The following is a 27702-nucleotide window of genomic DNA, read 5'->3' on the forward strand; positions in this document are numbered from 1 at the left end:
GTGGAAGAAATGGAAAGGCTGAGATGATGTGGGAAGAGGAAGATGAACGGAAGTTTCAATTTGAACAAACTTGAATAGATGGAAAGTTGCATGATGGATGCATCACCAAGTCCAACCACTGATAACTTTCCTTCTCAATTTCCCATCTTCTCTAACTATCCCAGCACTACGTACTTTATTCAACTCCTTGTCCCATTTCCGAGCCATGACTTGATCATACGTCTGACCTTCGTTCAATAGGATATGAAGACGTGCGGTGGGATGATGTTTGACACCCATACGTGCTCGACCTTTTATATCGATTCGTCTGATTTTAGGTCCTTTGCTGACCCATGATTGGGCTGTAGGGTGAGTTTTACTCGCAATTTTCCCCTCTTATCGTTCTTCATCTCTCTACATCGTCCTCTTCTCCACTAGAAGTCAAGGAGTACTCTATCTTCCATCTGAGCTCAATCGACCTATTTAATTCCATTCCTACCTTCACTTTTCATACACCTCCCATTTACATGTCATACAACATCCACCCCTCTCACACATGAGTATGCAACATTTCATAAAGCCCCGATGAAGAGCTTGAGGGAAAGAGAAGTTTTTTTTCGACTCACCAACAACCATCCTACTTCTCCTTATCCCTTTTTCTATAGCACTATCCCTCGACCAAGCTAACATACTTCGAATCCATTTACTAGCTCTTTTCTCACTGAAATCCATTTGTAAAATAGCTTCATCAATAGGTAATCCTGCGACTTGACGAGATAGTAATGCTAGTTTACGTGGGGACATTTTACGTTGAGCAGTTTTGTATGTTGCCTGAGATCAGTTTTTATCGCTCTACTATTCTTGTGGTCGCAAGGGCACCCCTCGGTCGAAATCAGCCCACAAACCCCAACTTCGCAAGAGCGAGTAGTGATACGATAAGTTTCAACAGAAGCAAGTCGGGACGGATAGTCTTTGTCGGTAAATAATGGGAGGGAGTTTTATGACCTAAGGAGGAAAGGATAAGTGGTAGGATGACTCACCTCGGATACCATCTTCCTCTGTTTATTTCTCTCTTCTTTCAGATCTAGCGAATCGAACAAGTTCCCAGTAGTTTTCCTTTCCATCTGCGACTCTGTCGAAGATTCCTCAGTCATCGTCTCACCATTCTCTTCATCTTCTTTCTTCGTCGGTCGTTTCAACCAAGAAGGAAGTCCGAATGACAGAAATCTGTAAATCAGGTTCATCACCAGGTTGAGCTTGAAAGACTTACGTTCGTCTTTGCTCCAGCTGGATTGTGGGTGCTCGAAATCGGAGAGTTGAGAAGGAGGATGGACCGGGAAGACATGGTTGGATAACTAAAGACTATCAGCTAGATCAGGACAGTCCCAGTAAACAGCTGACCTCTGTAAGACGCTCTCATCGGGCGGGACATGGTAGAGATTGACATCTTCGGCAGGAGAAGTAGGAATTGGAAGGGAAATTCTTGATTCCGTCTTATATCAATTGAAGTAGGCTTCCTACTAAAAGGTCCCGCGAGCCTATTTTCTAGCATCCATCATTTGCCACGTGGTCGGTGTATACAAAGTACAACTTGAAAATCGATCTTTTGTATTGCATCGTTGAACTATTCAGACCAATCTCAAGCGACGGGGTAAGAGGTCTGTGGACCGATAATACGGTCGAGAGGCTGTAGAACCATGGCAAACCTCACCGCTCTCGAGTCTGGTAACCCGGATAGCGATGATGAGTCGAGAAAAGCTAGTAGACTGGCTGCTAGGGCCGCCAGGTTCAGTCAGAAGCTCCCAGGGAATAGGTATAAAGAGGTAGGTTTGGCATTTCTTTTACCATCAGGATCCAATCTATGACATTCCCATACTGCCAGAATGGTTTGCATCCAACAAAGACTGAGTTGGAAGCTGTCATAAGGGCTTAGATTTACCCGTTTTTCAGAGGGGATCTCCCAAGAGATGTTGAGCTCACCCATAGCTCGAGGAAATGAGAGCCAAACAACGTAAAGCATTCGAACAGTCTGGTCAGATAAAAACAGGAAAGATCGAACTTGAAGATGCTGTTGACATGCGTGGAACTTGTGAGACCATGTGTTCGGAATACGAACGAGAATTCCGAGAATATACCCGTGAAGTGCACCCTTTCGAAGCTGTAAGTCAGCTTCCATGACATCAGAGTACTGAGCTGATATATAGGGTCCCAGTAAGAGAATCGACCCTCAAAAGGCCGTAGCGGCGTATTCGAGGTCTGACGCAGGTGCTGGACATGGTGATTCAGCTATATTACCATCAGACCTTCGTACACCTCAAACTCTGGTGGTAGGTTCTTTGTTGGGAAAGTTCAAAGTGAGATTGATCTTCAGAAAACTTTGGATTATCTTTTTTCCAAAGTCATGTTGATTCAACCACCATTGACTGGTGCGACCTCGTCTTACTCTCGAGCAAGAAAAGCACTTGGATACTCTGCGGGATTCATCCGCGACCGAACAAGAGCTATCAGGAAAGAATTTGCCATGCAGAGTTCGTGGGGTCATGAAGAAGCTATCAACAGTTATGAACGTATTGCTCGTTGGCATATACTTTGTCTACGAGAATTGCAAGAGGAGACAGGAACCAATACCGATATGCACATCGATTCAGCCGAATTAGGAAGATGTTAGCTTTTTATGCCAGTTCTTAAACTGTTTGCTGACAATGATAGGTTTCACATCTCTCAGACAACAATATAACGATCGACGAGAAGAGACAGGTTTGGAAATGCCTTGTCCAAACGAACCGGAATTCCGTGCATATATGCTCATATTTGATCTCGCACATAAATCCGTCTCCATTCCCATTGCAGAATTACCACAAGTGATCTTAGATCATCCCCTCGTCAAGATCGCTTGGAACATACGAAATACCGCTCAAAGAAACTTCGACTCACAAAAAGAAGGTAGCAAGCTCAATGCCGAGTTAGGATCGAATCTCATCACTCAATATGTGCGTTTGCTCAAGGACAAAAGGGTCCCGTTCCTCTTGGCTTGTCTGGTGGAGATACGTTTGAGGGAAATGCGACGAAGTGCCTTGAGATCATTGAATAGGACATATCCGAGATTACGGACGGAACCTATACGAGTGAATGAAGCTGGTGAGGTTGTGGAGAGAAAGATGGTTTTGATAAGTACTTTGGAACAGTTATTAGGATGTGAAGAACAGGAAAGTGAAGATTCCGCTTGGGATGATGTGGAGAGAGGTGATGGTAAACCTAGCACGGAAGTCGTTGAGATAGTGCAGAGATTTGGTCTGGAGGTGTATAACGGCCCGCAAGGACCTATTGGAGCTCTGATAAATTCAGGTGCTCCTTTCAACGGTGAGATTCAAAAAGCATGTCGGTAACGATTAGCTAATGACCAGATAATAAGGATGCTCCTTATACGAAAAGATGGAAGTTGATTACTGCCAAGAATCCCTCTGCGAGCTATGTGGACATTGTGAATGGTCTTGCCGGAGTACAGGTTGAGGGCGGACGGTCTTATCATTCTCTACCAACAATTGTCGTTCCTCCGACACGGACCCAACCTCCTGTTGTGACCCACTTCAATTTTGGCCCCATCACAACGCCCAAGAAAAGTCCCCCGAAATCAACTTTCAATTTTCTCTCCACCGCCTCGACCGCTCTCGCCCTTCCTCCATCAATTACCACACCTTCTCAAGCACCCTCTTTCCCTTTACTTCCCTCAGCCACTTCTGCCAAACTACCCCCGACAATTGCACCCTCGAATAAAGCACCGCAATTCAATTTCAAATTCACCCCGGCTACTCCCCTCCCCCCTCCCTCAGCATCACCAGCACCCCTCTTCACTCAACCTGGTTTATTTTCCAATCTTTCCCAATCCGCTGGAACGACCATAACGTCGCTAAGGTCGCCTCCCAAATCCCTCTTGGCAACATCACAACCACCAGCAGCCCCTCCTGTGAAATCTGACCCCATTCCTACTCATACCCAAATCATTTCAACTCGTGTGGTCAGTCGAAAGTCCGGTCTTTCACCAACAGAACGTCAACGCCGTCTTGACACAGCTCCTACACTCTCCTCCGATCTCATATCAGAGGTCATCGATAGGTTACTCGATAACTCTCGTCCAATGTTCCGTAAGATCTTGAAGCAAGAACTTGCAGCTCGAGAGTATTCAACAGCTAAAAACCTCCGGAAGGAGAAAATCGAGGACTGGTCACGGGACATTTTTTCAATGATCCATGAGGAAATCGTGTATGATATATGCAAACAAGCCATTTTAGTTGAGATCGGTAAGAGGGCGATGCTTCGTAGGACTTTGAGACATTGGAAAAGGTGGGCGAGACGTAAGAGACTATTGAGAGAAGATGCGGAAAGGCAGAGACAGGAGGCATTTGATAGACTGAGCATTATGGGCGTAGGACCGTCAGGGTCGATGATTGGTTGGAGCGATGGTTTAGCGACGCCTTTGACTGAAAATGGGGAATTGCCAGGTGAGAGAAAGGACGAGTTTGAAATTGATATGGCTTTGCATCAGGTGAGTAGAATTTATCCAACTCACTCCCAAACCGATTAGTCCCTGGATGCTCAATGTCGTCGAGGGTCAACAATACCTTGTAAAGCTGAACGGAAGTCCCTAATTAGCATCTTCACCGCGGAAGATATTGCTTTTAAATCGCAGCTTATGGAGGTCTCGACTCGTGCGGTATTCTGTGTCGGTATTGACGAACAGGTGGAAAAGACGAAAGATCAATTCTACACTCCCTCCACTTTCTTCCATTCCATCGCTCGATACGTAGCTCCTCTTTTGAACCCGTCCAAAACACCTACCACCATGACGGCTTTTACGATTCAACAACAACTACCAGATCGTCCCTTATCACAATGGCGTACCATCTTATCGTCAGCCAAACAATCTGGTAGTCCACCACCAGACGAAGCTGAGCGTTGGTTGGCCGGTAAATTACTCCCGAGATTGAGTAACGAATTCGAATATGAGGGAATCATCTTTGATGCTGTCAAAGTTGATCGATATGACCCTCCGTCGGGGGAATATACAGGGTTGGTAGTGTTTGAAGTCCCGTTACGGACTAATGACGAGGGACAGATTGATGGGTTAGTCAATATCTCCTCATTGTTTGTATCCCCAACACATACCTTCAGCTCTCTCTGTCTTATAGCCAACATCAATCAAACCGGAAATGTCCCGTCTCTTCAGCACTGTATTGATATCCCGTATGAAACTTGACGTGTGTTTCGGAAATCTATTGGAGAATGCGAGATGACTGATATATAGGAATGTAGGAGATGCACAAGACAGAATGACAGGTCTAGTCTATCTCGCTAATAGAGGTCAAGGAGCATATATACCTTCATTGTTGTTGGTCACATGGGAGACTGAATCTTTGGATGAAGTCTGTGACAGGGTAAGTTTTATTCAAAAGATTGAATTGAGATATTGATCGATAGTTGGACATACGTGAGGATGTTAGATCTTTTCAAAATGTACAGATACTCTCTTTGGAATCTGCAGAGAATGTCGATATTTCCTTTCAACAATGTTTGACCAGATTATTCCCTTCGGTAACTATAAGGGAAAAGATAGAGTTGAGTCATGCTGGTATGTCCCTTTCATCTTCCTCCCATCTATACATTCGTCATCATGCTCTTCACATCAGGGCGCACTAACCAAAAAACACCCCACTCACCGAACTACCTCAATCTATGAGTTTCACCTCTTTGTTGGATCTCTCCTAGATGGATTTCTTGATGATGCATATCCAATCCGCTGACGAGATAGAAGCCGTGAACGCTATGTTACCTTCCTGGGAAAGGTTTCTCCAAGCTGTTCAAGTTTTACTTTCTACCAGACCGATGGGTGAGCTGACCTGAGTGTGGATTTCATCAGCTGACTGACAAATAGACGTGGGATTAATTTTGAACAGTTTCGGATTGGGTGTAAATGCTTTAATGGAGTTATCAAAGATTCTGACTTCGATGACTAAGGTTTCTTTGGAGATTACCAAGTTACCGTCTTTTCGAGCTGATGGAGAGGATGTTTTGTGAGTTTTGTTTTGCTTATCGCCGCCTCCTCCCCTTCTTCTCTGCTACTATGATTCCTTCACGAACCACTATCAGGCTTTGCCCCACCTCTCTTCCTGAAGCGCCCACCCTTCTCCGACTGTTATCACTCTTTGCCTCACCTCCCTCGCACTACTACCTCCCCTTCGCCCCTGGTCCACGAATCAGATTCACATGGTAAGCCTTGGATTCTGGAGAATGAGGTACCGGGGTTGTTGCGCCAAAGACAAAGGGACAAGACAGACCGGAGTAATATGAAGAATGCTGATGAGCAGATCTGCTGTGGAGAATATAGCCGACTACGTTTCTCAGGAGGTGTTCAACGGATTAGACGAGATTAACCTTCTTGTTCCTCCTCTTCGGCATGCTGCTCAACGTGGACAAGGTAAGTCTCGGCTGCATTTAATCATACTCGGCCCAGCTTTTCCCCTCAGAGTTTTCCGCATCCATTCAGTGTTTCCATCAGTCTCTCCTCGACCCGGCGTATGGGTCATGATCAAGTGTGACGCTAAAAAGCAGCATTACCCGTCCCCGAGTTATTACATGCCATTGCGTTGGTCGTCTTTGCCGAATTAAACGATGATACTTCCCCTCTCATCATGATCCCCACGACCAAAATGCCCAATAAACGAGTGGTACTTTCCTCCTTGGCAAATCGGTATGCCTCTTACATGGATGAGGTAATCTCCCATATCGCTCAATTCCCTGCAACTCTTTTGACCTCTTCGACCTCGTCATCGTCAAGACCCACAGACGAATCTTTACGATCGAGTTCATCTCAACATTTACCATCGCCATCACGTTACCCATCCCCCTCTTTTGAGACTCATTCACTCACTTCTTCCCCAACTTACCCAAACATTCCGAGGAAGACAGCACCATCATCTCCTCCTCAATCCTTCCCTCTCTCATCCTCTTCACCAATGATAGGTCAGATGGGAATGGGCACGAAACGACCCCGAGAATCATCATCACCTTTGAAACAGAAACGAAGGGAGAGTAAAGCTTTGAAGAAGGCAAAGTTGTTACGGGCCATGGCAGAGGTTAGTCGGACGTTGGGTGAGATGGAAATTGCGTTGTAGCTTCTTTAATGACTCTCTTATATATGATCTTGTTGCATTGTGTGCATTACGACGCGAACCTGTCATTGAACGTGTTTTACATGGTCAATGGTACTGGTACATGAGTAATGCAGGTTGGGTGAACAAGTGACCGATGATAGTAGTGATTATATGTACAGGATTGAGAGAGAAGTGACATGAGTAGTAAGAGATGAGAGAGTCGGGTACTTGGGTTGGGGGTTAGTTAGACGCGTATGATTTGTTTTTCCACAAAGTTATTGATGGATGCGTTTGACATCTCTTTCCGTGATGGTCAAATAAAAAACACGTCGAAAGCGGGTATTTTTTTGCACCAAAGGGAATAATCATGTTCACTGTGCGATGTGAGTGTGCACTGCACGAATGTGCGAAAGAAAGAGTTTGTGTGTATGTATGCAACACGTTACAAAGTATGTTACTGTATGTTCCCCCCTAAGAAGGCTGGCTGTTTTCATCAAAAAAAAGGGGGTTCAATCCCATGGTCAATTTGTGTTTTTTCTTCTTTTTACCCTGATCCTCTTGACTACTTTCAACCCATCGTCTTCCCTTCTATCCCTCATTACTACTCTTTTACATTCTCATCTTCATATAGTATATCTTTACATTAAAACGTCTATCACTCTTTCTAGACGTTTCAACTCTCGAACGTTATCAACCAACCCCTTTGTGAGATCACCGTTACCCGTTGGTGTGTAAATACCCGAAGTTGAAAGTACAAACCCTGTTGTGGTCCTTCCAACTCTTTCAACCCCCTTCTTCATCTTCATCTACCTTACCTTATCTTTCTTACAGTACTTCTCTTGATAACTACCAAACTTGAATTCGATCTCGATACAGGAACGAAAGAAGAATCAAGAAATATAAACATGACCACTAGGGTGAGTGACGATATCTTTTCGTTCTTTCAAGCTAACAAACAAAATTCCCTATTGACTTTCACATTTTCTTCTTTCTTTTTTTTCTATTTCGGCACATGTTCTTATATATCCTTCTTTCCTTCTTTCTTCTCATCACTTTCCATTACCTTACCATTCATCCTTTTATCCATCGACACACACATTTTTGACGATTTTCACGACTTGTTTATTCCGATTCTATTTTCCTGTGTCGCCGGTTCGACAAATTGACAAATTCATTCAACTCTACACTGTCTCAACCTTCCTCAACGCCCCTTCACTTCCTTACATCTCATCTACTTCTTGTTTTCTCTTGAATAACATACATACATTCTTGAATCTTCATCCCTATCGTCGTCGACACTTTCTTACGTTGGGACATTTTTGATTTTACTCTGGACAACCATCAATAATCAATCATTTCAAAACATATTCCTCACATCATATCACCTTTGATTCAATATGACTTTTCATTTTCAGGCTGCAAATTCTCGTAGGGCAGCAAGTAGAACTCGTACGGACGAAAATGCCGTTCCTTCTCAAACTCTCAGATCAAAACCTTCTCTTTCTTCATTAGGTCCGGCGCAAAAGGTTGGCGTCACTGTGAACCAAGGGAAGAAAGTGGGTGCGAAGGTCGGTGCGAAGAGGACTGTTTTGGGTGGTGTGGTAGGTAATGGTGTTAAGGATGATGTGGAAGAAGGAAAGAAAGCTTGTGAGTTGATGTTACTTATTGCATCGAACAGGCCGTTTAATACCACTGCGTTTTCGTCTTCATTCTTCATCCCTTTTTTCCCTCCCAACCAACGTCAGCCACACTTTGGTCAAACATCGCGTCAGATCACTGGAGTTGATGTCCTTTCACTTATATGTGTACCCATCTCTCTCTCCTACCCTCTTTTGGCCTCGTCCAGCGTGTAGCAAATGTAATGAGATAGTGCCATGAGGAGAATAAAACATACCATTGGTGACCACCACGCTCATCACCAGTGAAACCAACAACCAAAACAATCCTCACTGAAACCCGCCAACCTTTGCAAACACGAAACAACAACGTCCCTTCTACCGTCCCCAATGGCCCTTCACGCGTCATCGCTCCAGTACCTCATCGCGCCAAACCTACCTCTGTCCATGTGGACGCCCCTATGCCATCGGACGACTTGTCCGAGATGGACGTCGATACCCGACGGCCAGAAGTTTTGTCCAGAGAAGAAGATGAATCTTCTTTGGTAGGTTCGGACGAAGAGGAAGATGATGAAGAAGATGAGGATGATTGGTTACGTTTACCAGAAGATGCTGCCGCTCAAGTAGAAGAAGAGTTAGCTTTGGTTAGAAATTCTTTCAAAGATGATGTGGACATGTTTGACACTACCATGGTGGCTGAATATGCCGATGAGATCTTTCAACATATGGAGAACTTGGAACAAAGTGTCATGCCTAATCCTCGTTACATGGACTTTCAGACGGAGATCGAATGGTGGGTTCAAATTCTTCTTTTCTCACCTGCTGTCAAAGCTTTTCCTTCTCCAACAATGACTCCTTTCTAGGTAAAGTCTGACATGTCTACTCCAAACAAGTGGGACGGGATACAATTAGAGTACAACAGGCATGTGCTGAAATTCAGGACAATGCGATCAACACTGATCGACTGGCTCCTCCAAGTTCACCTCCGTTACCACATGCTTCCAGAAACGTTATGGATAGCCGTCAATCTCGTCGATCGTTTCCTTTCCGTCCGAGTTGTATCCCTCGTCAAACTCCAACTGGTAGGCGTCACAGCCATGTTCATCGCTGCGAAGTACGAAGAAATTCTCGCCCCATCGTAAGTCCCCCAAGTCACAGCCTGAATCACCTGCCTAATGCTGATATCTGCAGTGTCGAAGAATTCGTATTCATGACCGAAAGTGGATACACCAAAGATGAAATCCTCAAAGGTGAACGCATCATCCTTCAAACATTAGACTTTACCATCTCCTCTTACTGCTCTCCTTACTCCTGGGTCAGACGGATCTCCAAAGCGGACGATTATGATATCCAAACGAGAACATTGTCAAAGTTCCTCATGGAGGTCACATTGTTGGATCATCGGTTTTTGAGATGCAGACCGAGTATGATAGCTGCTGTTGGTATGTATTTGGCGCGGAGGATGTTGAATGGGGATTGGGTGGGTTGTTCTTCTTTGCGCTTTTGGCTCAACATCCTCCGTCTTCAAAGACCCCTCCACTCGCACCTTGTACCTAACATCCGAAAGCGAATCACAACACTTTTACTCCCGCATTGTGTCACTTTCCATCCTGGATGAAATCGGCAGCTCTTCTATCTGGTGCATTGTTCCACTTATGTCTCTATGCTCATTGGTCATCTGTCGTAGATATTCAATCAGCTGACAAGCAGAACGACGCCTTCGTGTATTACTCCGGTTTCACAGAAGTTCAACTGGTCCCTGGCGCAATGCTCCTATGTGAACGTCTCGTCGAACCATCCTTCGAAGGCGTATACGCTTACAAGAAATATTCCAACAAGAAATTCCTTCGAGCAAGTACGTTTGCCAGGGAATGGGCAATGAAACATGCTCCTTCATCTTGGTGATTTCGACTTTTCAAATGTCCGACTTGTCCTATTCAAATGATTCTTCCAACACCATCATGGAGGTCGGTTATTGGGGATATTCAAGGCGGATAGCGATCCATTTGAAGATGTTAGGAAGAGCATCACCGATACTTGTGAACGGAGAGAGGAAGTCACTTGGAAGAAGAGGAATGGGAAGAAGGAAGAAGGGGAAAGGGGAAGAAGACTTTTTTTTACCGAACACTTTACTTTGCCAAATCATCAAATCATCATAAACACACACACACACCCTCGAAGAAACAGTCACATTTACCCACCGGTCTCTTGCATACCCTTTTGATTCTATTCTATTCATTCATGGACAATCCGTAGCTCTAGTCATAGTCGTAAATCATGAGCCTTAAGTCATCTGAGAGAAACGAAGTTTTCTTTTACCTGTTTTTGACAAAGACGTCACATGCATCTTTATTGAGACGTTTGGGTTGGTCTGTCTATGCCTGTCTATATCTACTGGGTACTCATTGTCATCTATTGGTCATTGGCCATTGTGACTTACCCATATGTTTCCAGAAAGGGGAGGAGCAATCAAGAAAAGATGACGCGTGTTCTCATTCCGACCATTCAAACTCAACTCTGTCTTTTACATTCACTCCTACTTCTTACTTTATCATGCAACCTCAAACAGACGAACAACTCGTTCAACCTCCCATATCTGAACTACCAACTCAGACCGCAGAACATGAGCTTTCGAGTGAAGCCGAACAGAGAAATCCTGTACTGGGAATCCAAGAATCATCTTCTCTTGCCTCACCCATTGTCCATGATGATACATCAGCGATTGTTCCTATGCAAAATACAGAAGATCTACAGGAAGGAAATCATCGTACGCCAGAGACGGGAGATCATCAGGGAAGAATGGTTTCTATACAAGATACGGAAGATCTACAGGGAGAAGATATGAAGACGGAAGTTGGGGGAGAAGAAAATACCATTAAAGTTTTTGGACCTGCTACTACTTCTTGTGAGATTATTCTCATTTTTATACTTCCTTCCTTGTAGGATCATCCTCTTTAATCCCAAATCAGATCTTTCGTAAATCATCCATTCATATTTCATTTCGTCCGAATCCGAATTATTCTCATTTCCCTGTCTTTCTCTAAATTGAGAAATGATTCACCTGCACTCGTTTCGACCACAAGAAATACCTCAGCTTTATCAGATCAAACCGAGGGAATCAAAACTCTTCACTGATCACTGACTTACAGCTGAACAGGAATTACCTTTGGAATTCTTCGAACATTCCATCTCTGACGTTCAAGCATATCATTCTACCGTATTGGCCAGATCGAGAAAATTGAATGAAGCGCCTTTGTTGACTTTTAAACATCGAGAAGAGGAGAGAATGAAGAGGGAGAAGAATAAAGTTGAGAAATGGCCAAATGTAAGTTGAGGGGTGGTTTTTCTTAATTTCCTCTGACCACTTTTATTGTTTCCATCATCACATTTCTTATGATTCTCTCCTGAGTTACTTTCTCTTACTTTTTTTGTTGTCTCATATAAGCAAGGAAACACTTTTCTTCCATCATTACATTTCTTATCATTCTCTTCCTTTCTTGTTGTCGTCATATAAGCAAAGAAGTAGCATGCGGTATGAATTGCAACAGTGTGGATAATTTCTTGTCAATCTGTTCAATGATATTTTGAAGTGAAGAGATAAAATGACAAAAGGATGAATTTACTTATACTAGACAACGATACGTATCAAATTTTCAGATGGAACTCAAATCCAAAATATATTTCCATCTTCTTCTCCGTATGTCCCTTCGTCTCTACCAATATTTCATTTGGTAGTTGATTGATGTTGTAGGATCCAACCTGTATATCAATTTGTTAGATCGGCTTTAATACCGGAAGTTATTTCGAAATCTTTCATTTTATGTAAGTCTGTCTATCTTTTACTACTCCCCTCTTCCCGCTCCAAATTCATAGTGCCCCACTATGTTTCTCTCTTTTCCCTACTCCCTCACGCACTAGAGTGTATATGTTCATATAACCTACCTATTTCATTCCATCATTTCTGGCAGAGTATCCCTGTGAAAAGTATCATCTGCATAACTGGAGGCTCCCCCTTGAAATGAAATGGAATGAAATTGATATATGAGGGCAACCCCCACGTACTCAATATCCCGAACATCCTACACCTGCACCACCCAAAAAGACCACATCACGAACAACTATAATCCCTCCTGCCAATTACGGTCCCGTACGTGGAAGCGCAGTCCCTGGATTACAAGCTGGAACAGGTGGGAAAGAAAGTTTAAACGAACTTGGGTTAGTACCACAAAGTGTATTGTATGTCAAGTGGGAAGATGAGAGTATGAATGGTGAGTTTATTCACCTTTCCATAATTCCAATAAACTTCTCATAATCTCACTAAAATACCTCTCGCCCAATAATCAAATACCTCATCGTATGATCTTTCACCACACAACATGTTTGACTGTCATCTACTCCTGGAATAACTATGATCGGAACTTACACAAAGCTTCGGGTTACAAAGCACCTCTATTATCAACTTTATTAGAAAAGATGGTCCCATTACCTTCTGCAGCGCCGAAGGAACAGTCAGCTCCAAAATCCAATACTTCAGGATCAGGTTCAGGAGAAGGTAAGAAAATACCAAAGTATGTCGTTTTTTGTCATTTACGAGAATGACCTTGTTGATAGATAGATGGTTACAGAAAGGTCTTATGAAACGAAAATGAGATTCATGCCCTTAAACCCTTGTTATAGTACATTGCATTTCATGATGATGTATCTATATGTCAATTTCTGTTTCATTCCGGTACTCCCACTCTTGCCCTACTGTAGCACTGAAGTCACACCATATGTTGTATATGTGTTCTACACAAGTAACAGTTGAAAGAATGAACAGGAGGTAGAACAGATACTTTACAATGCTCCACCGAGTCTTACACAAGAAGGAATGATAGTGAGAAAGAGGAGACGATGGATAAACTTACAATACAAATAATCATCCACCAAAGGTAAATAAGCCTCTACGAACTCTCCCACCAATCCAACTACCGGAATCCTCTCCAAGGTCCTTACCACACCCAATATCTTAGGTCGGGTCCATCCGACCCACATAGGACCAGAGAGGAAGAACCTCTTTGCTAACTGACGATCTTGCTGAGCGTAGTGGTCGGCCAAAAGGATAGAACTGCGTGAAGAACGAAGAGATCGGGAGAGGAGCTGAAGGATTATAGGGATGAGGAAAGGGGATAAATTCCTGGAAAGAGTAGGGAGGGAGAATGGACGGTATACTGATGCATGTGGTTTTTTCTGCAGAATTAGCTTTCCCTCCATTCCCATTTATTCATTGTCTCTTTGTTCCCTCTTTATATCGAAGCAGAGGAGATTTTACTTGTCATGTTGCATGCCAGACAGCTCATGAGGGATATTGTGACCCAAATTACTGAGTACGATGACGTCGGTGAAGAGAGCAGAGGGAGTTACGAGGTGACTTGCTTAGTCATATAGAGGGGATGAGAGGGTATTGGACAACAAGACGGATGAGGTGCTCACCGCAGACCGTAACAAAAGAATCACATGCACTAAGGTTGAACTGATACTCAATACCTCGGATATTACCTCAGACGTAGAGTCGAGCTCAGGCAATAAGGTCGTAGGGTGAGGGAGGTAAGTTTCTGGGAGAGCCGACGAGAGAGGGTAAAGATGTGTTCGGAGTGGGGCTGTGGAAACGGATTTCACTGCTGGATGGTCGATTATCTCAGTCTGGCGTATGGGACGAGAAGGATAGTCGTAAGATGGAAATGTGTTTTGAATAGAAGATGAAGTGGATGATGAGGGGGAGGATGAAGAGGAGAATGCGGATTGGGGAAGAGAAGAGGGATCGTATTCCCTCTGAGGAGTAGCAGGGGAGAGCACAGGACGTTTGGTGATGATTAATATGATAAGACGAAGGATTGTCCTTATTTCTTCAGCTATGCCCCACAATTTGCCCTTTGTCCGCACATAACTGAAGATGGCCGATCATGTCATTGACACCCTTCGAGTCAAGCTTATGAAGACAAACTTCGATTATGTTAAGGAGTGGCATGGTAGGGAGGGAAGGTGATGATCACGATGGAGTATCAATGATCAGGAATGTCAAAGAAAGAACATATGACTCACTTCAAACTCTCCATCCACACTACAAGTCTCCATCTAATCTTATCTCCCCCTTTCTTCTTTGCTACCATTTCCACCAACAGCTCAACATAACTAATAGTCGTCAATGCCCGACTGGCACGACGGTAGATACCTGACTTCTTGGTCCAATATCGTGTATATCGCGCGTGCTCACTGGGGGTTGGTAGGATAGTCGAATCTCCCGATGTACTCTCGGGATTGACATGTTCAGAGGGTGGAGTAGATTCCGGTTGAAAAGGATGAGGAGGTAGAGAAAGAGAAGGGTCGATTCGACGTTGAAGTAGAGTATCGTGGTATGATGTCACAAGGGACAGTAAGGCGTATACTATCTATGAGCACTTTAATCACAGACAGTATTAGGCATCTCTAGTCATACTTGAATGGAAGTGAAGCACTGTGGAATATGTGGAAAAGGTGGAATAACTCACGCCCTTCAGAAGCCACCTCGGCATCTTCGAACCTTCCTGGTAAAAGCCAAGTGAGTGTACGTAGAGAAGATTCGATAGATGATACGGTAGATACATTATCGACGAGTAGCTTTTCATATGTTTTCCGTAGATTTGAAGGAGGCATCATACACTATTTTGCTAGTATATTGTGGAATGAGGGAAAGGGGAAAGTGTAAAGTGGGGAAAGCGGGGAGAAGGAAAGGAGATATCGATTCCAGACATCTACACATCATCTTTATCGTCTTTCTCTCCTGAGATATCCTCTACTTCGCCCTTATCGGGCTAAGGGAACAGAATAATAGGTATCAGACCATCATGTCTGATTCTCTTCCTGATATCATTCACTCAATGTCCATACAACCCGTGGTACACGACAACAAAACCACTCTTCCAGCGAGGGATTCAACCTACCAGTCAGCTTACGATGCCGCCGGTATATATTCCCTCTACGGTGATTCTCGAGGTAGTCTTGATCAATATCTTAATCAACCAGAAATGAAGAACGGTCATGGTTCACATACTCAAGAGAATGATATAATTGAAAAGATGGAAGAACTTCAAGAATCCCCTAAAATCAATTCACCACCTAGGCCTATCGGTCTGTCACCTTCCGTCTCGATTCGGCAAAGAGCTTTGGATCTTTCACAATCCGAACTCACCGATCTTCCACAAATACCAGCTTCAGATGAATTGATCAAGAGAAGAATATCAGAAACACCAGCAATCGCTATTTCCAATCATGATGATGGTCATTCTCCCTCTACACCTCCCCCGGCTTCTCCTAGGATAGACAAAGATCTTCCAACTGTACCCATACCGGCACATCACTCTTCAGTAACATCAATGACTCAAGGTGATTATCAACTTTTCGGTGAAGAAGATGACCCCCCTGGAGTGGAAGGAATCCACAATGGAGAAACTAGTCAACCTCCCGTCTTAGGGAATGTCATCTCTACTCCAAAGCAGAAGAGTACACATCATTTGTCACCGGCAAAACTAAGAATGTCCAATATGTCAAACTCGTCCAGTGTCCTCAGTAATTCAACACCACCGAGTAGAAGTCCAAGTCAAAGTCAAATATCCGTCTCTCGTAGTTTCCAATACCCAGGAGAGGAAGCTGATGCTTTTCATGTACGTTCCACTTGTGAGTAACGTCTCTCACCTGTCTCTCTTTTCTCATCGTCCTTCTTATCTCATCCGACACTCTTTCGTCATGCTCTGTCTGCTTTCTCATATGACACAAGTACTTTCCGACGGGGGATATTTGGGTGGGAGGGGTCAAACTGCGAGGCGAAAATCAAGAGCTGGCAATCACGACGACTAGCTAACTGTCAGACGCACGGCTGGAAAAGGAAGGTGTCCATGGAGACGGTTGGGATGCAGGTGTTGAAAGAACTCGCGGTGGTCCATCGACGGGGAAGAGAGCTACAATGTTCGTCGCCACTAAAGGAATGGATATAGGGGAGAATGAGCGAGAGTTCTTGGCCTCTCTAGACCGGTGAGTTATTCTCATTCGCAGCTTCTCCTTCTCCTACAGGCCAGATGCTAGGCTCGTATATCAAAGTTGGGCCTAATTGACAGATACGGTTTCATCAACGAGCCATTAAGGAATCGATCAGAAACTCGACTCGCTCTCATCCCATCGGGTCCACTCCGCCGTGTACCCAAACTCCCTCTCATATCACCCTTGGCAGGAAAACCTCCACCTTCTCAAACCCACATGGACATCATGTCGGGTGGAGGAGCCGACTCTCCTCGTGCACCTGAAACACCGAGGAGTATACCAGGAGAGGATGAACGACATCGTAAGAAAGAACAAGAGAGAGTGGAGAAATGGATGAAGATGATGATCGTGAAACGACGAGAAGGGGGGAATGCAGTGGAATGGGGTTGGAGAGGAGAAGCTGAGACGAAGGTTCGTCTACTCAGTTACAACCCTGTACTCTTACTCCTTTTCTGACTCACTTCCCCGGGGCTATTCGAGTTTACAATGGTATGAAGCTGACCACAAGCTCCTCACAAGAGTGTATAAAGGTATTCCGGATCGATGGCGAATGGCAGCTTGGTGGACTTTATCAGAAGATACCGTCCGATCACAAGAGCAACAGGGTCAAAAGAAACATAAATCCATCGAGGAACTCTCCAATGATTACTTGGTCAGTATACTCCGAGATTGTAGAAGATTTGACTGAATTGACAGACTCGACTGGATCTTCCTTCCTCTCATGACGTCCAAATAGATCTAGACGTTCCTAGGACGATCTCCGGACATACTTTGTTCGTCACTCGTTATGGTTCTGGTCAACGGTCGTTGTTTCACGTTTTACACGCATTTTCATTGAATTGCGATGTATGTGGGTATTGTCAGGGTATGGGACCATTAGCAGCTACATTGTTATGTTATTTCGATCCTGAGGTGAGTGTATCTCTTCTCTCTCTATTTTCATCTTCTTCCTTTCGCTTTCGTCTCATTCTCGACCCTTCGATCTATGGGTACACAAAGATTCTGAGATTCTCCCCTCAAGTGGACATAACCATACAAGCTTTTGGTTTGTTAATTGGGAATGGACATGTAATGTTGACGTTTAGCGAGCACACGCTCTTATGGTCAGACTTCATGACGTATACGATATGCACACCATCTTCTCTCCCGGGTTTCCCGGCCTGCTCGAGGCGTTTTACGTTCAAGAGAGACTGATGGAGTATCTCATGCCGCAGGTATATGAGAATTTCGTTAGTATCTCTTCGTCCTACCCATTCTTTTCATACATGACAAATTGCGAATGAAAACATCAGCACTTCCCGTTCCTGTCCTTTCATCATCAATCATTCAACGGCATATCCTCTCCTGTCGGCTATCTTAGCTATGGGGAATGGGTTTTCTGTCCGCTATCAAACAGCGACATTACGGGGAAAAGGCCGCTGACACGAAGCGACGACATATGATCTCTTCATCCGCTTGGGGTACGAAATGGTATATCACTTTATTTGTCAATACGATCCCTTTTGCTCAACAACTTCGACTTTGGGATGCATTATGGTTAGACGGAAGGGATGTGATAGTCCTGATGAGTCTCGCTATATTGTGGGCGTTCAAAGGTTGGTCAAGAAATATTTCATTTTATCCATCTTCTCTCCCTCCTTATCTATGTCCCTGTCAATTCCCCCGACCTGTTATCTTCACTTCAATTCCTCAAGCACCCAGCTTTCTGGGGTCAAGAACATACTTTCCTTCTTCCGTCTTTCCTGATCACAATCTCTGTCATTCAATCTACCAAGCGAATATTCACAGACGGAGATGACATTTCGCTATGAGATTGATGAGAACTTATAGCTCACTCTTCAGACCTCCTCTCAGCTCCAAACGCTTCATTCGAATCAATCCTCTCCCTGCTCTCTTCATACTTCGTAGCGGAAGACGATGACGTGCTCATGCGTTGGATCCGGAAGATGAGACATCAACCAGGTTTGAAACAACGTATGGATAGTTGGAGGACGGAATGGGGTAAGATGGTACAAGATGGTACATCTCGTGATGCGCTCATATGATCTCTCCTTTTCCCCTTCACCTTTCAACCGATCGGCCGCATTTATGGGGGTCAAGGGGTGAACGGACTTCGTATGCGGAGTAGGACGAGCCTTCTAAGTCGTGGGTGAGATATTATAACATTATTGAGCAATGTGATCGGAAACGTTAGGATGACAGTCTGAATAGGTCGGGGAGATAGAAGAACAGGAAAAGGAAGCAAACGGGGAATTGGGTACGAAAGAGAGAAGTCAGACAAATAATCATCACACAAGTAGTTTAGACGAACATGTTGGTTCCTTGTATATTCCGCAGCATCATAGCATAGTCATGACATCCACCTTTGCATATTAATCACCTCATGAAATTGATTTCTCATCTTTTACGACATGATACCTGCTCATGCCTTCATGCCAAAAGCAACACATCTATAGTCAGAAAGAATGCATGATGTCCCCATTTGATATGTACATTGTCTAAACTTTAAACCTCTTGATATCTACTTGTACCTAAACATATCTATGAACGGGTATTGGGCCTGTAACGTCTGATCGTAAGCCTGGCTTCTATCTCAAAGTCATAGTCAAATGCGGGGGAAGATGGTCGAGTGGTTAAAGCAAGTGAAGAAGGAGAGCACAGAAAGACGCAACTCACGGCTCATCATTGAACACCATACTCGGATCCAAATCACCATGAATGATATCATAGAACAATTGAATAGACGACTGTCTGACCCAATTCCACGAACTATCAAACGTACGCGCTTTGAGAGCAGAGAAGACAGGGGTGATACCTTCGATATAGGCGTCACCATGTTCCATCTTGATTGCATCAAGCATAGCTTGTAGCTTCTCCGCGGATACCTGACAGTCAGTCATGCATCCCATAATCACACTTGTCGCTCGCTCAAACAGGCTTCAAGTGTGAGAGACGACAGATGACACTGATAGTAGGTGAAATCGAGAAAAAAGAGTGCTTCGAAGGGAGGAAGAACAGACACTCGACGACTCACCTTTTCTTCATCTGCACGTTTATCACCCGCCCTCACATCCTTTCCGAGGTAACGAGACAACAACTCAATCTCCCTTTGCATATGCTCCTCCTGCTTGAGGACAAACTTGTCAAACTCCTCGGAATTCATCACTGCTCCTCCACCTCCACCACCGGCAGAACCACCACCACTTCCTCCAGTTGACAGAGACACACCAGCGTACGAAGCATAGCTTTGAGCCAAAGAATCCAAAAACGCTTTCGCTTCCGCTTCAGAGCCCATACGTTTTGGTGGTTCGGCAAGAATACCAAAGAATAACGCCGAGTCCGTACGGAGTGGTCCCAGACCCCATTGTTTGTTGAGATGGGCACGCGCTACAGAGATGTTGAAGCCACCAGGGAATTTGGAAGAGATCATGCGGTTCGTCAACGCTTGTGCGTGCTTGCCGAGGACAGAATATCCGACGTTGAGTGCAGCACCGAGTTCGTCCAGTGGCAGGTCTTCGGCTTTGTCAGGAGCAGATGCGAATTCTACTTGAAGATCACCAAGGATTTCATTCTGCAAGGTCGACTTTCCACCGGATAGTTCCTTGAGAGACTTGCTGAGCGGGATTTCCGACGCCATTTTCTTGAGTTTCTGAGCGACGATTATTCGGACCGTATCGACAGCTTTGGGTGGGGCATCTTCGACGGCGGCAGCGGGTCCAGCAGAGGAGGCCACGACCGGGGTAGCAGCCACTGGAGCGGAATTAGCAGGGGCGATAGGAGCAGATGCACTGGGAGAAGGTTCGGACGGAGTAGTTTCTTCCGGCGCATCCTCGAAAAGATAGTACACCTCGCGCTGGTTTTTGGCGTGACAGTAAATCTCACGCTTAAGTGAGATTGCACCATCTTGGGCTTCGTACTTGGCTTTGAGAGTTCGAGAAGCCATACCGGACAATGTCGGGCTGGGACCGATTTCTATGAATCGCTCGAATTTGGCCAAAGAGAAAAGGACATCCTGGGTTTCGATCCAACGGACGGGTGAAGCAAACCTAAACTGGTCAGCTCAGTTTCTGCTTCATTTCAGATCGACTCACTGGTAAGCTAGACATTCAGTCAGGATATCATAAGCTAAGCGCTGACGCTTGCCAGCAGTATCCCACCCGTCCTCTTCCCAGCTCTTGAGTATAACTTCCATCCTCGGCGAACTCGTCTGGTCGAAGATCGTCTGGACATATCGCTTGCTAACTTCAAAAGGTTCAGCCAGCAAATTGGGGATGTACTTGCCCACCAGTCGGTCCGGGTCCAATTGTTTCGGATCGATCTTCTTCATTAGGTAGTTACGGAAAGCCATGACACCGCCCCAGAGGTAGCGAGAGTGGAAAGGGACATCGATCCCGGGCAGAGGAATGGTAGCGAATCCACGCTCCAAAATGACTTGCCCGTCTTTACCTTCTTTCTCGATGACTAGATCCCAGCACCCATCAATGATCTCCGCAAGCTTGCCTTTCAGCTCGTCCACACTCATCATGGTCGACAGCTTCTCCAAGTCGATCTTCTGAGCCTTCAGCATGTTAAGAACATTCGTGAGACACGCAAGAGCACGAAGTTCACCGGCACAGACGTATTGCTGATTGGCGACATTGAGATTGACGATTTGAAGAAGGATTGACTTCTGAATGCTGATAGCGTCCACAATCTCACGTAAAGCTTCCTCGCTGAAGGTCTTGCCAACTCGAGAAGGATTGCAAGCCATCATGGCGTAGTTGGATTTCCCATTAGCGTCACGGTGAACAGCGCGCTGCATCGTGATACCGCGGTAGAAGACGACGTCGGCGAGACTTGAGATGGGGAGGACATCGGCAATCGCAGCAAGGGCAGAGTACTCGCCGAGGGAATGCCCAGCAAAGGAAGCATTATGATCGATTAATCCCTTCGATTTCATATCATCGAAGGCGGCTTTCTCAGTGACGACGAGGGCGATCTGAGTATATTGGGTGGCGAATAACAGCCCTTGGGGGTGAGAGAAGGTATAGCTCGTGGTGTACAGATCGATATCGCTGAAGAGAGGTTGTGAATGCATTTTGCCCTCCTCATCGATCGTGTCGTACATCAGCTCCATGTATCGCTGTCGGATACCTTGCCCCTTTATACCACCGAAGTGGATAGTGATCTCCTTGGGGTTGTTTTTGACAATGTCGACAATTGAGAAGCCATATACCGAAGTCAAGTGTGCGTCCGCGGCGTCCCAAACAGCACGAGCGACAGGTGAAGTGTTGTAAAGTTCCATACCCATGCCAACCTCCTGCGACCCCTGACCAGTGAAAACATACGCTGCGGGAGGCTGCTGAACCTCGGAAAGACCGTCAAGGACCTTGTCTCCGTGTTGATTGAAGGCTTCCACCTTCACGACCTTGTTCCCGTCGCGCATGGCGATGTGAGTGAGCTTGACGCTGATCTCATCACCAGGGAGTACCATGCCGACAAAGCCGACTTCATATGATACGACTCGTTCGGGGTGGTTGTCTGCGACGGTAGTTTCGAGATATTTTCGAGTGGCAGCGCTATTCCACATGCCGTGTGTGATGGTACCGGGAAGTGAAGCCAAGTCGGAGAAATAGGGGTTCACGTGAATGGGGTTGAAGTCGCCCGAGATCTTGGAGTAAGGCTCATTGGTCGCTGGCGTGATGTACCTGGCAGAACTCGCATCGGTGATAAGCGAGTATCCACCAGTTTCCAGTGGTACCGGAAGTCCGACAGGCTTGCCATGTCGTTTGAGATATTCGACGACGGGGTTACCATGCAAGTTGTGTGCTTCATACTCGACTGTTGCGACCTGCACCAACTTCTTTGTGCTGCTTCGAACGAATGCAGCTCCCGTCACCCTGATCGAGCTGAAAGTAGTCTTATCCTTGTAGCGGAGTTCCGATTTCGTTTTGAAGGTCAGAGTTGTACCGACATCAAGAGGAATCGAATCATCGTCCCATTCGAACCAGGGTTTAGACTGTAGGACACCGATAGATGTAGCTCGGTCAAGTGTGACCACGTGGTCGGTTTCGTCGATGATCTGGAAAGTGTTTTCGAAGTCTTTGAACTGACCACGGTATAAGAAAGACGAAGTGACCTCGATAACGGGCTCGCCTCCGCGGAGGACATATCCCTTGACGGTGACCGTTTTGCCGCTATCACTTATGATGACCGCAGCTACACGAGCTTCGGCTGAACATCGATCGCCAGCCCGCAGCGGGGTCACACCGTCCATCATTCGGAAGCCGTTTGAGAGATGGACGAGGTTAAGCAAGTCGCCGTCGATGTCCTGAGGGAAAGTAGCTTTCATGATCGCCTAGAGTTCAGCGATACTCCACTCGGCGTTCATCGATCACTTACCTGCCAACCCAGAACAATGGCGAAGTCCATAGGTGCCATGATCTTCTCGTTGCGAGCGGACTTGAAGCTTTCTCCCTGATTACCGATCACATCGCAGAAACGTTGTACAATTTCAGGTACGACGACAATGTCTTCGCCACTGAAGACCGAGTTCACGCTGAGTTGTGGAAGCTTCTGGTCGTCACCGAACCACAGGCGCCAGTAGAAGTCCTTGATACGGTCGTTCCTACCTTCAACGACTTCGTGAATAGGGGCATAACCCATTTCGGGCTTGTAAATGAATTCGAAATACAGGGGAACAGCGTAGCCACGTCGCTCTTCGTTCATGACGAGCGAAATCTTGCGAGTTTTGGTATCATACGACATCTCCACAGCCTTGAAGTCGGCAGGGTGTGGGCCAGAGGATCGTGCGCTGCCGCTCAAGGTCACCGATTGGACTACTCCTTCAGCTGTTCTGATCTCGACGGACTGACCGGCGCGAGGGGTAAAGATACGGCGGAAGGGATTGCTGACATGACTCGTGCCTCGCACAATATTGACGGTAGTCAGGACGGCACGCAACCAGCTGACATCCGGACCAGCGACGGTTTCCAGCCACTCATCCACCGAAGGAACGATAGAGCCGATGGTGAGAGTGCGAGCATCTCCTTGCAATCTGTCTTCGACGGTGATTTGACTCTGCCTGACAGGCTTGGCACCGATGTAATCGATCTTCGGGACCTTGCTTTCGTCCCCGCCGTAGTACTTGTCGAGAACCTTTCGTACCAGCAGAGCTTCAATATTGCCAAGAATGTCCGCCACAGGCTCGTCCACCACCGTGGAATGCTTTGCCGCTAGGGGACCCTGGAGGATGCATACGCGCTGAGGGTCTTGATCGAATACGGCGTCGATGTCTTCAGACGCCCAGAGGGAGTCCTTCTTGAACCAGACCTCGAAGTTGTTGTCAAGAATAGGAATGAATGGTACCGGCTTTTGCGACGGACGCTGACAGATGGTCAAGAAGAATGCATGGTCCTCGGCAGCGACCAGTTGAGATCTAGCACGGGGATAGGTCGAGAAGAATGCGTCGATGGTGGGAGCGGGAGAATCGAGGGCAGCAAAGGACTGGATTAGGGACTCTTTGGTTCGTGTTCCGTCGACTCCAGCAAATCGCTCCTCGACACGACGCAACCAGTCGCCGACGAGGTTACGGAGGGAGACGTCAACCCAACGGTTCTGATTCGTGACATACATAAGCCGAAGCATACGTCGAGTGATCTCTTCGTAAGTCATTTGACCGATGTCGGAGACGACGCTTTCGTCCGCCTTTTGACCGAACCAAGGCTTTTGATGATCCTTGTTCAGCCGCTCGATGACATAATCTTTCTTAACCTCCAACCAGGCAGCCCGCTTCTCCCTTGGCTGAGAAAAGACAGTATCATCGAACTCGCGCCAGAGCTTGACACCACGAGTCGCGATTTTATGAATCGGCTCGCCGAGTTCGGAACGGACAGTGAGGATTCCGCCTGTGGGTTTGTCGTAGGTACCTTCCCATGCAGCGTCGTCTACACCAGGGGCCTCCACGATAAGCTGCTTCACGGACCTACTCGTATCGGCTTCTTTGGCGACCATCATACGACTGGCATACAACGCGCCGTCGAAGGGCATTGGTTGAAGGTTGAACATCTCCACCGCCCATTCGCCTGAAATACTACACAAGTCAGCGTATTTCAGCCTTCTCAAGCATGAGTGCTCACTATGGCCACACATCGTCAGCTCCGCCAAAGCCTGATCCAGCAACCAGAGATATGTTTCGATGTTGACGGATGCTGGCGTAGGTGGCGATGATGGGTTGGTGAAAATCTTCACAGCTATGATGCCCACCAGCTCGGCCGCCCGTCCATTGCAGTATGATAGGATAATCTGGGTTGGATGCCGCGATGTTGATGACTTGCCGGATGCCTTCGACGGAGCCGGGCTTGAAAGCGATATGTTTGATCCCGACAGCTTTCAGAGCAGTTATGATTTCTGTAGCCTTCTCGGAACTAGGGATACCCGCAGCCACACAGAACCCCTCGATGGGCAGTCCTTCACGACGCATTTCCTGCCAGAGGGGAAACTGAAAGCTAAACTGCCTTTGGTTGATGTACAGAGCGTTGAGAGTGAGACCGACTCCAGGCTTGACTCGCTTTTGGATTTCGGCCACTTTGGAGCGCAATGCATTCGGATTGTAGTGCCCACCACCAGCGAGCTCGATGTGATAACCGGCGTTGAGGGTCGCAGAAACCAGACTCGAACCAACGGTGGTGGGTGTCATACCCGCTACCATGATCGGTGGTTTGCCCAGCATACGGGAAAATGCAGTGTCGATGTGCACCTTTCCATCCCTAGTGAGTCAGCATAGTCCGTGAAGGATGTAGACAGAGCACTCACAAAGTGCGCACCAGTTTCGGACTCCACTCGTGTGCCCATACCGGTTCACGCTTCACCTTTATCGCATCATACAGCTCAGCAGCGGCCTTGCCCTTCTCACCGACCACCACCACGCGCACACCACGTCCTTCCACGACGCGTGCAACAAGGTACCCGACACCACTATTGCCACCTGGACCAAAATCAACACAATGCGTAGCAGTGGGGGGAAAGTTGCAAGCGACACCCCAATGAATGTGCTGAGTGAAAATCTGATCACAGAGAGCGGCAGTGATCGTCGCAGAGGAACGCACATCAGATCCTAAAGGTCAGAGAACTGTCGCTCCGAGTGTTGAGAGCTTACCATCTTCGGTGTGATATATCGTCAAAGCCAAATCCTTCCCAGACCATAATTCTTCGCCCGCTAGATCATTCTCGACTACCAGCTTGGTACATCCTTGCAAGTATGCGCTATGATAAGGAACATTTATGGGGAGGAAGCGCATATTGAAAACAGCTTTTCGCTTCGAGAACGGCGTCTTGCTTTGATCCAAGCCCGGAGGGGCCATGACACGACGAAGGGCAGTCGCCAAACCGTACAGAGCCCTTGCCGGACCGGTAACGACAAACATCGTCGGGGCGTTGTGTAAAGAAACACCGATTTTGGAGTTATCGGGGAGATGAGCATTGACCTTCTTCAAGTGTCCCTCCAGTGCCTTCAGGCTCAGGCCGTTCACGGCGAGCATTGGAGTCGGGACCCCTTCGTTATTCGCCACGGAGTCTGCGACGATCTGAGGTTCGACCGACAAGAGAGGGAAACCTTCTTGACCACGAAGACCGATGTAGAATAAAAGTTTCACAGCCTTGAGGATGTTCTCGTCCAGCGCGGCCCAAGTCGCAGATGCGGCAATGGCCACAGCGGAGACGATACCTTGAGAATGACCGGTCGCGCCTTTGAACAGGTCTCGCATTTCGCCAGGAGTAAGATCTGTGACACGACAGGAGACGACATACTGCAAAAGCTGTACCACGCCGATAAGAGGAAGGGACAAGGGGATGGAAGCGAGGTATGGAGTGGTGGGAGAGGGTTTCGAGCCGTTCAACCAAGCTGCGAGATCAAGACCTTCAGTGTAATAGGCGTGGTTATCAGACTCGGCCTTGGCGCCGAGGGGCAAGAGCACTTCGCTAGTGATACGTGACACGAGCGCGGACACGAAGGGAGAGTATACGCTGTACAGGTATTGAAGCTCGAGAAAGTAGGTCTCGATGTCAGCTGTGACTATAAAACGATCTTTGTACTCACTTCGTTAACACCTTGCCCTCCAAATACACCGTAGAGCTCAGCACTACCAGTCTTTGCAGCCTCAAGAAGGGCCGAGGGATGAGCGAGCCGCACTTGCTGAGGTCCAAGCAGCGATCTCGCCGTGTCAAAAGCCTTGAAGTAGGCGGTGAGGATCTCCGCACGGGCCTCCGGTTCGAAGGATTGGACCAGAGAGTGGATGTTAATAGTGGAGAGGAAGAGCTCATTGAAACGGTTGTAAGAGGCAAGGAGGACTTGGCAAGTCTCGGAACCATGGGCGCCAGAAACCTTGTCGGCGACGAATGAGAGGAATCGAGCGAGGAGCTTGACCTGGGGTTCGTTGGAGACGGGCAAATTCAAGGCTTCGTCATCTGGTTCGTTAACGATGGCAGCATCGTCTAGACCGAGTCGAGAGTCATGAAAGTCCTGAGCTAGGACCTCAGACTCTACCCAGGCAGATAGAGGAGAGGCGGGGACGAGGATAGAAATCCTTGCGGCAGGGGAGTGAAGGACAAGGGGACGGGTCGGGGTCGAGGTGGAAGACGATGCCATGACGGAAGAGTAGCTACAAGATGAGAGCTGCTGTCCGAGATGAGATGATATGAGAGATGAGATGATGAAAGGGGAAGATGAGGTATGATAAGAGAGAGAGAGAGAGGGATGAGATGGAATGTGAGAGGCAACTTTTGGTTGGGGGAGAGTGAGGTGTGGTGAATTGGGGTGAGCGGCTATACTCGGCTTTTGACCTTTGGGTGGCGGAGGGATCTTCCCCACAAAACCGGAGCCAAAATGTTCCCCCCATCCACACGTGAGCTCGGACCGTCCATGGCCCATT

General features: G+C 46.7%; 7 protein-coding genes across 7 annotated transcripts; 4 read left to right on the forward strand and 3 right to left on the reverse strand.

Annotated features, from left to right (window-relative positions):
* Positions 1-102: 102 nt before the first annotated feature.
* On the reverse strand, positions 103-804 carry TREMEDRAFT_33648 (uncharacterized protein; the record flags this gene model as incomplete). Its single annotated transcript, XM_007006604.1, has 2 exons — positions 103-341; positions 606-804. Coding segments are annotated over 2 exons (438 nt in total), but the record flags the coding sequence as incomplete, so codon positions are not given.
* An 872-nt stretch (positions 805-1676) lies between these two features.
* Positions 1677-7148, forward strand: TREMEDRAFT_64621 (uncharacterized protein; the record flags this gene model as incomplete). Its single annotated transcript, XM_007006801.1, has 14 exons — positions 1677-1802; positions 1966-2139; positions 2184-2310; positions 2379-2642; positions 2689-3357; positions 3384-4522; positions 4619-5100; positions 5282-5411; positions 5455-5605; positions 5786-5863; positions 5909-6047; positions 6124-6243; positions 6339-6451; positions 6586-7148. The coding sequence occupies 14 exons, from the start codon at positions 1677-1679 to the stop codon at positions 7146-7148; spliced, it is 4275 nt and encodes a 1424-aa protein (XP_007006863.1).
* A 569-nt stretch (positions 7149-7717) lies between these two features.
* Positions 7718-11103, forward strand: TREMEDRAFT_40507 (uncharacterized protein). The gene is made up of 6 exons (XM_007006669.1): positions 7718-8044; positions 8543-8774; positions 9050-9536; positions 9684-9881; positions 9935-10223; positions 10454-11103. Exons 1-6 carry the CDS (start codon positions 8033-8035, stop codon positions 10646-10648), a joined length of 1413 nt encoding a protein of 470 aa, XP_007006731.1. The 5' UTR covers positions 7718-8032; the 3' UTR covers positions 10649-11103.
* A 788-nt stretch (positions 11104-11891) lies between these two features.
* On the forward strand, positions 11892-13392 carry TREMEDRAFT_33971 (uncharacterized protein; the record flags this gene model as incomplete). Its single annotated transcript, XM_007006648.1, has 6 exons — positions 11892-12068; positions 12376-12440; positions 12495-12565; positions 12790-13011; positions 13173-13311; positions 13359-13392. Coding segments are annotated over 6 exons (708 nt in total), but the record flags the coding sequence as incomplete, so codon positions are not given.
* A 259-nt stretch (positions 13393-13651) lies between these two features.
* Positions 13652-15394, reverse strand: TREMEDRAFT_16146 (uncharacterized protein; the record flags this gene model as incomplete). The annotated part of the gene is made up of 5 exons (XM_007006592.1): positions 13652-13972; positions 14216-14382; positions 14440-14621; positions 14825-15167; positions 15271-15394. Coding segments are annotated over 5 exons (1137 nt in total), but the record flags the coding sequence as incomplete, so codon positions are not given.
* Positions 15395-16356: 962 nt separating this feature from the next.
* TREMEDRAFT_13152 (uncharacterized protein) lies at positions 16357-18840 on the forward strand (the record flags this gene model as incomplete). Its single annotated transcript, XM_007006591.2, has 8 exons — positions 16357-16435; positions 16627-16789; positions 16873-17219; positions 17293-17447; positions 17492-17707; positions 17881-18024; positions 18225-18390; positions 18638-18840. Coding segments are annotated over 8 exons (1473 nt in total), but the record flags the coding sequence as incomplete, so codon positions are not given.
* Positions 18841-19250: 410 nt separating this feature from the next.
* Positions 19251-27511, reverse strand: TREMEDRAFT_40511 (uncharacterized protein). Its single transcript, XM_007006670.1, has 9 exons — positions 26871-27511; positions 25932-26829; positions 25589-25889; positions 24913-25542; positions 23177-24866; positions 20887-23132; positions 19830-20841; positions 19472-19680; positions 19251-19364 (listed from the first exon to the last, which is right to left on the reverse strand). The coding sequence occupies exons 1-9, from the start codon at positions 27417-27419 to the stop codon at positions 19337-19339; spliced, it is 7563 nt and encodes a 2520-aa protein (XP_007006732.1). The 5' UTR covers positions 27420-27511; the 3' UTR covers positions 19251-19336.
* Positions 27512-27702: the final 191 nt, after the last annotated feature.

This window comes from Tremella mesenterica (assembly GCF_000271645.1).
Source record: "Tremella mesenterica DSM 1558 unplaced genomic scaffold TREMEscaffold_11, whole genome shotgun sequence".
NCBI lineage: Eukaryota > Fungi > Basidiomycota > Tremellomycetes > Tremellales > Tremellaceae > Tremella > Tremella mesenterica.

Coding starts and splice junctions, on each gene's coding strand:
- TREMEDRAFT_40511 (XM_007006670.1), bottom strand. CDS start 27,419: ATGGCATCGTCTTCCACCTCGACCCCGACCCGTCCCCTTGTCCTTCAC. Junction 19,681..19,829: donor AACGTGCAGATGAAGAAAAG/GTGAGTCGTCGA, acceptor ACTGACTGTCAG/GTATCCGCGGAGAAGCTACA. Junction 19,365..19,471: donor ATGGTGTTCAATGATGAGCC/GTGAGTTGCGTC, acceptor GCTTACGATCAG/ACGTTACAGGCCCAATACCC.
- TREMEDRAFT_40507 (XM_007006669.1), top strand. Junction 8,775..9,049: donor GGAAGAAGGAAAGAAAGCTT/GTGAGTTGATGT, acceptor GCTCATCACCAG/TGAAACCAACAACCAAAACA. Junction 9,537..9,683: donor TTTCAGACGGAGATCGAATG/GTGGGTTCAAAT, acceptor GCTGAAATTCAG/GACAATGCGATCAACACTGA.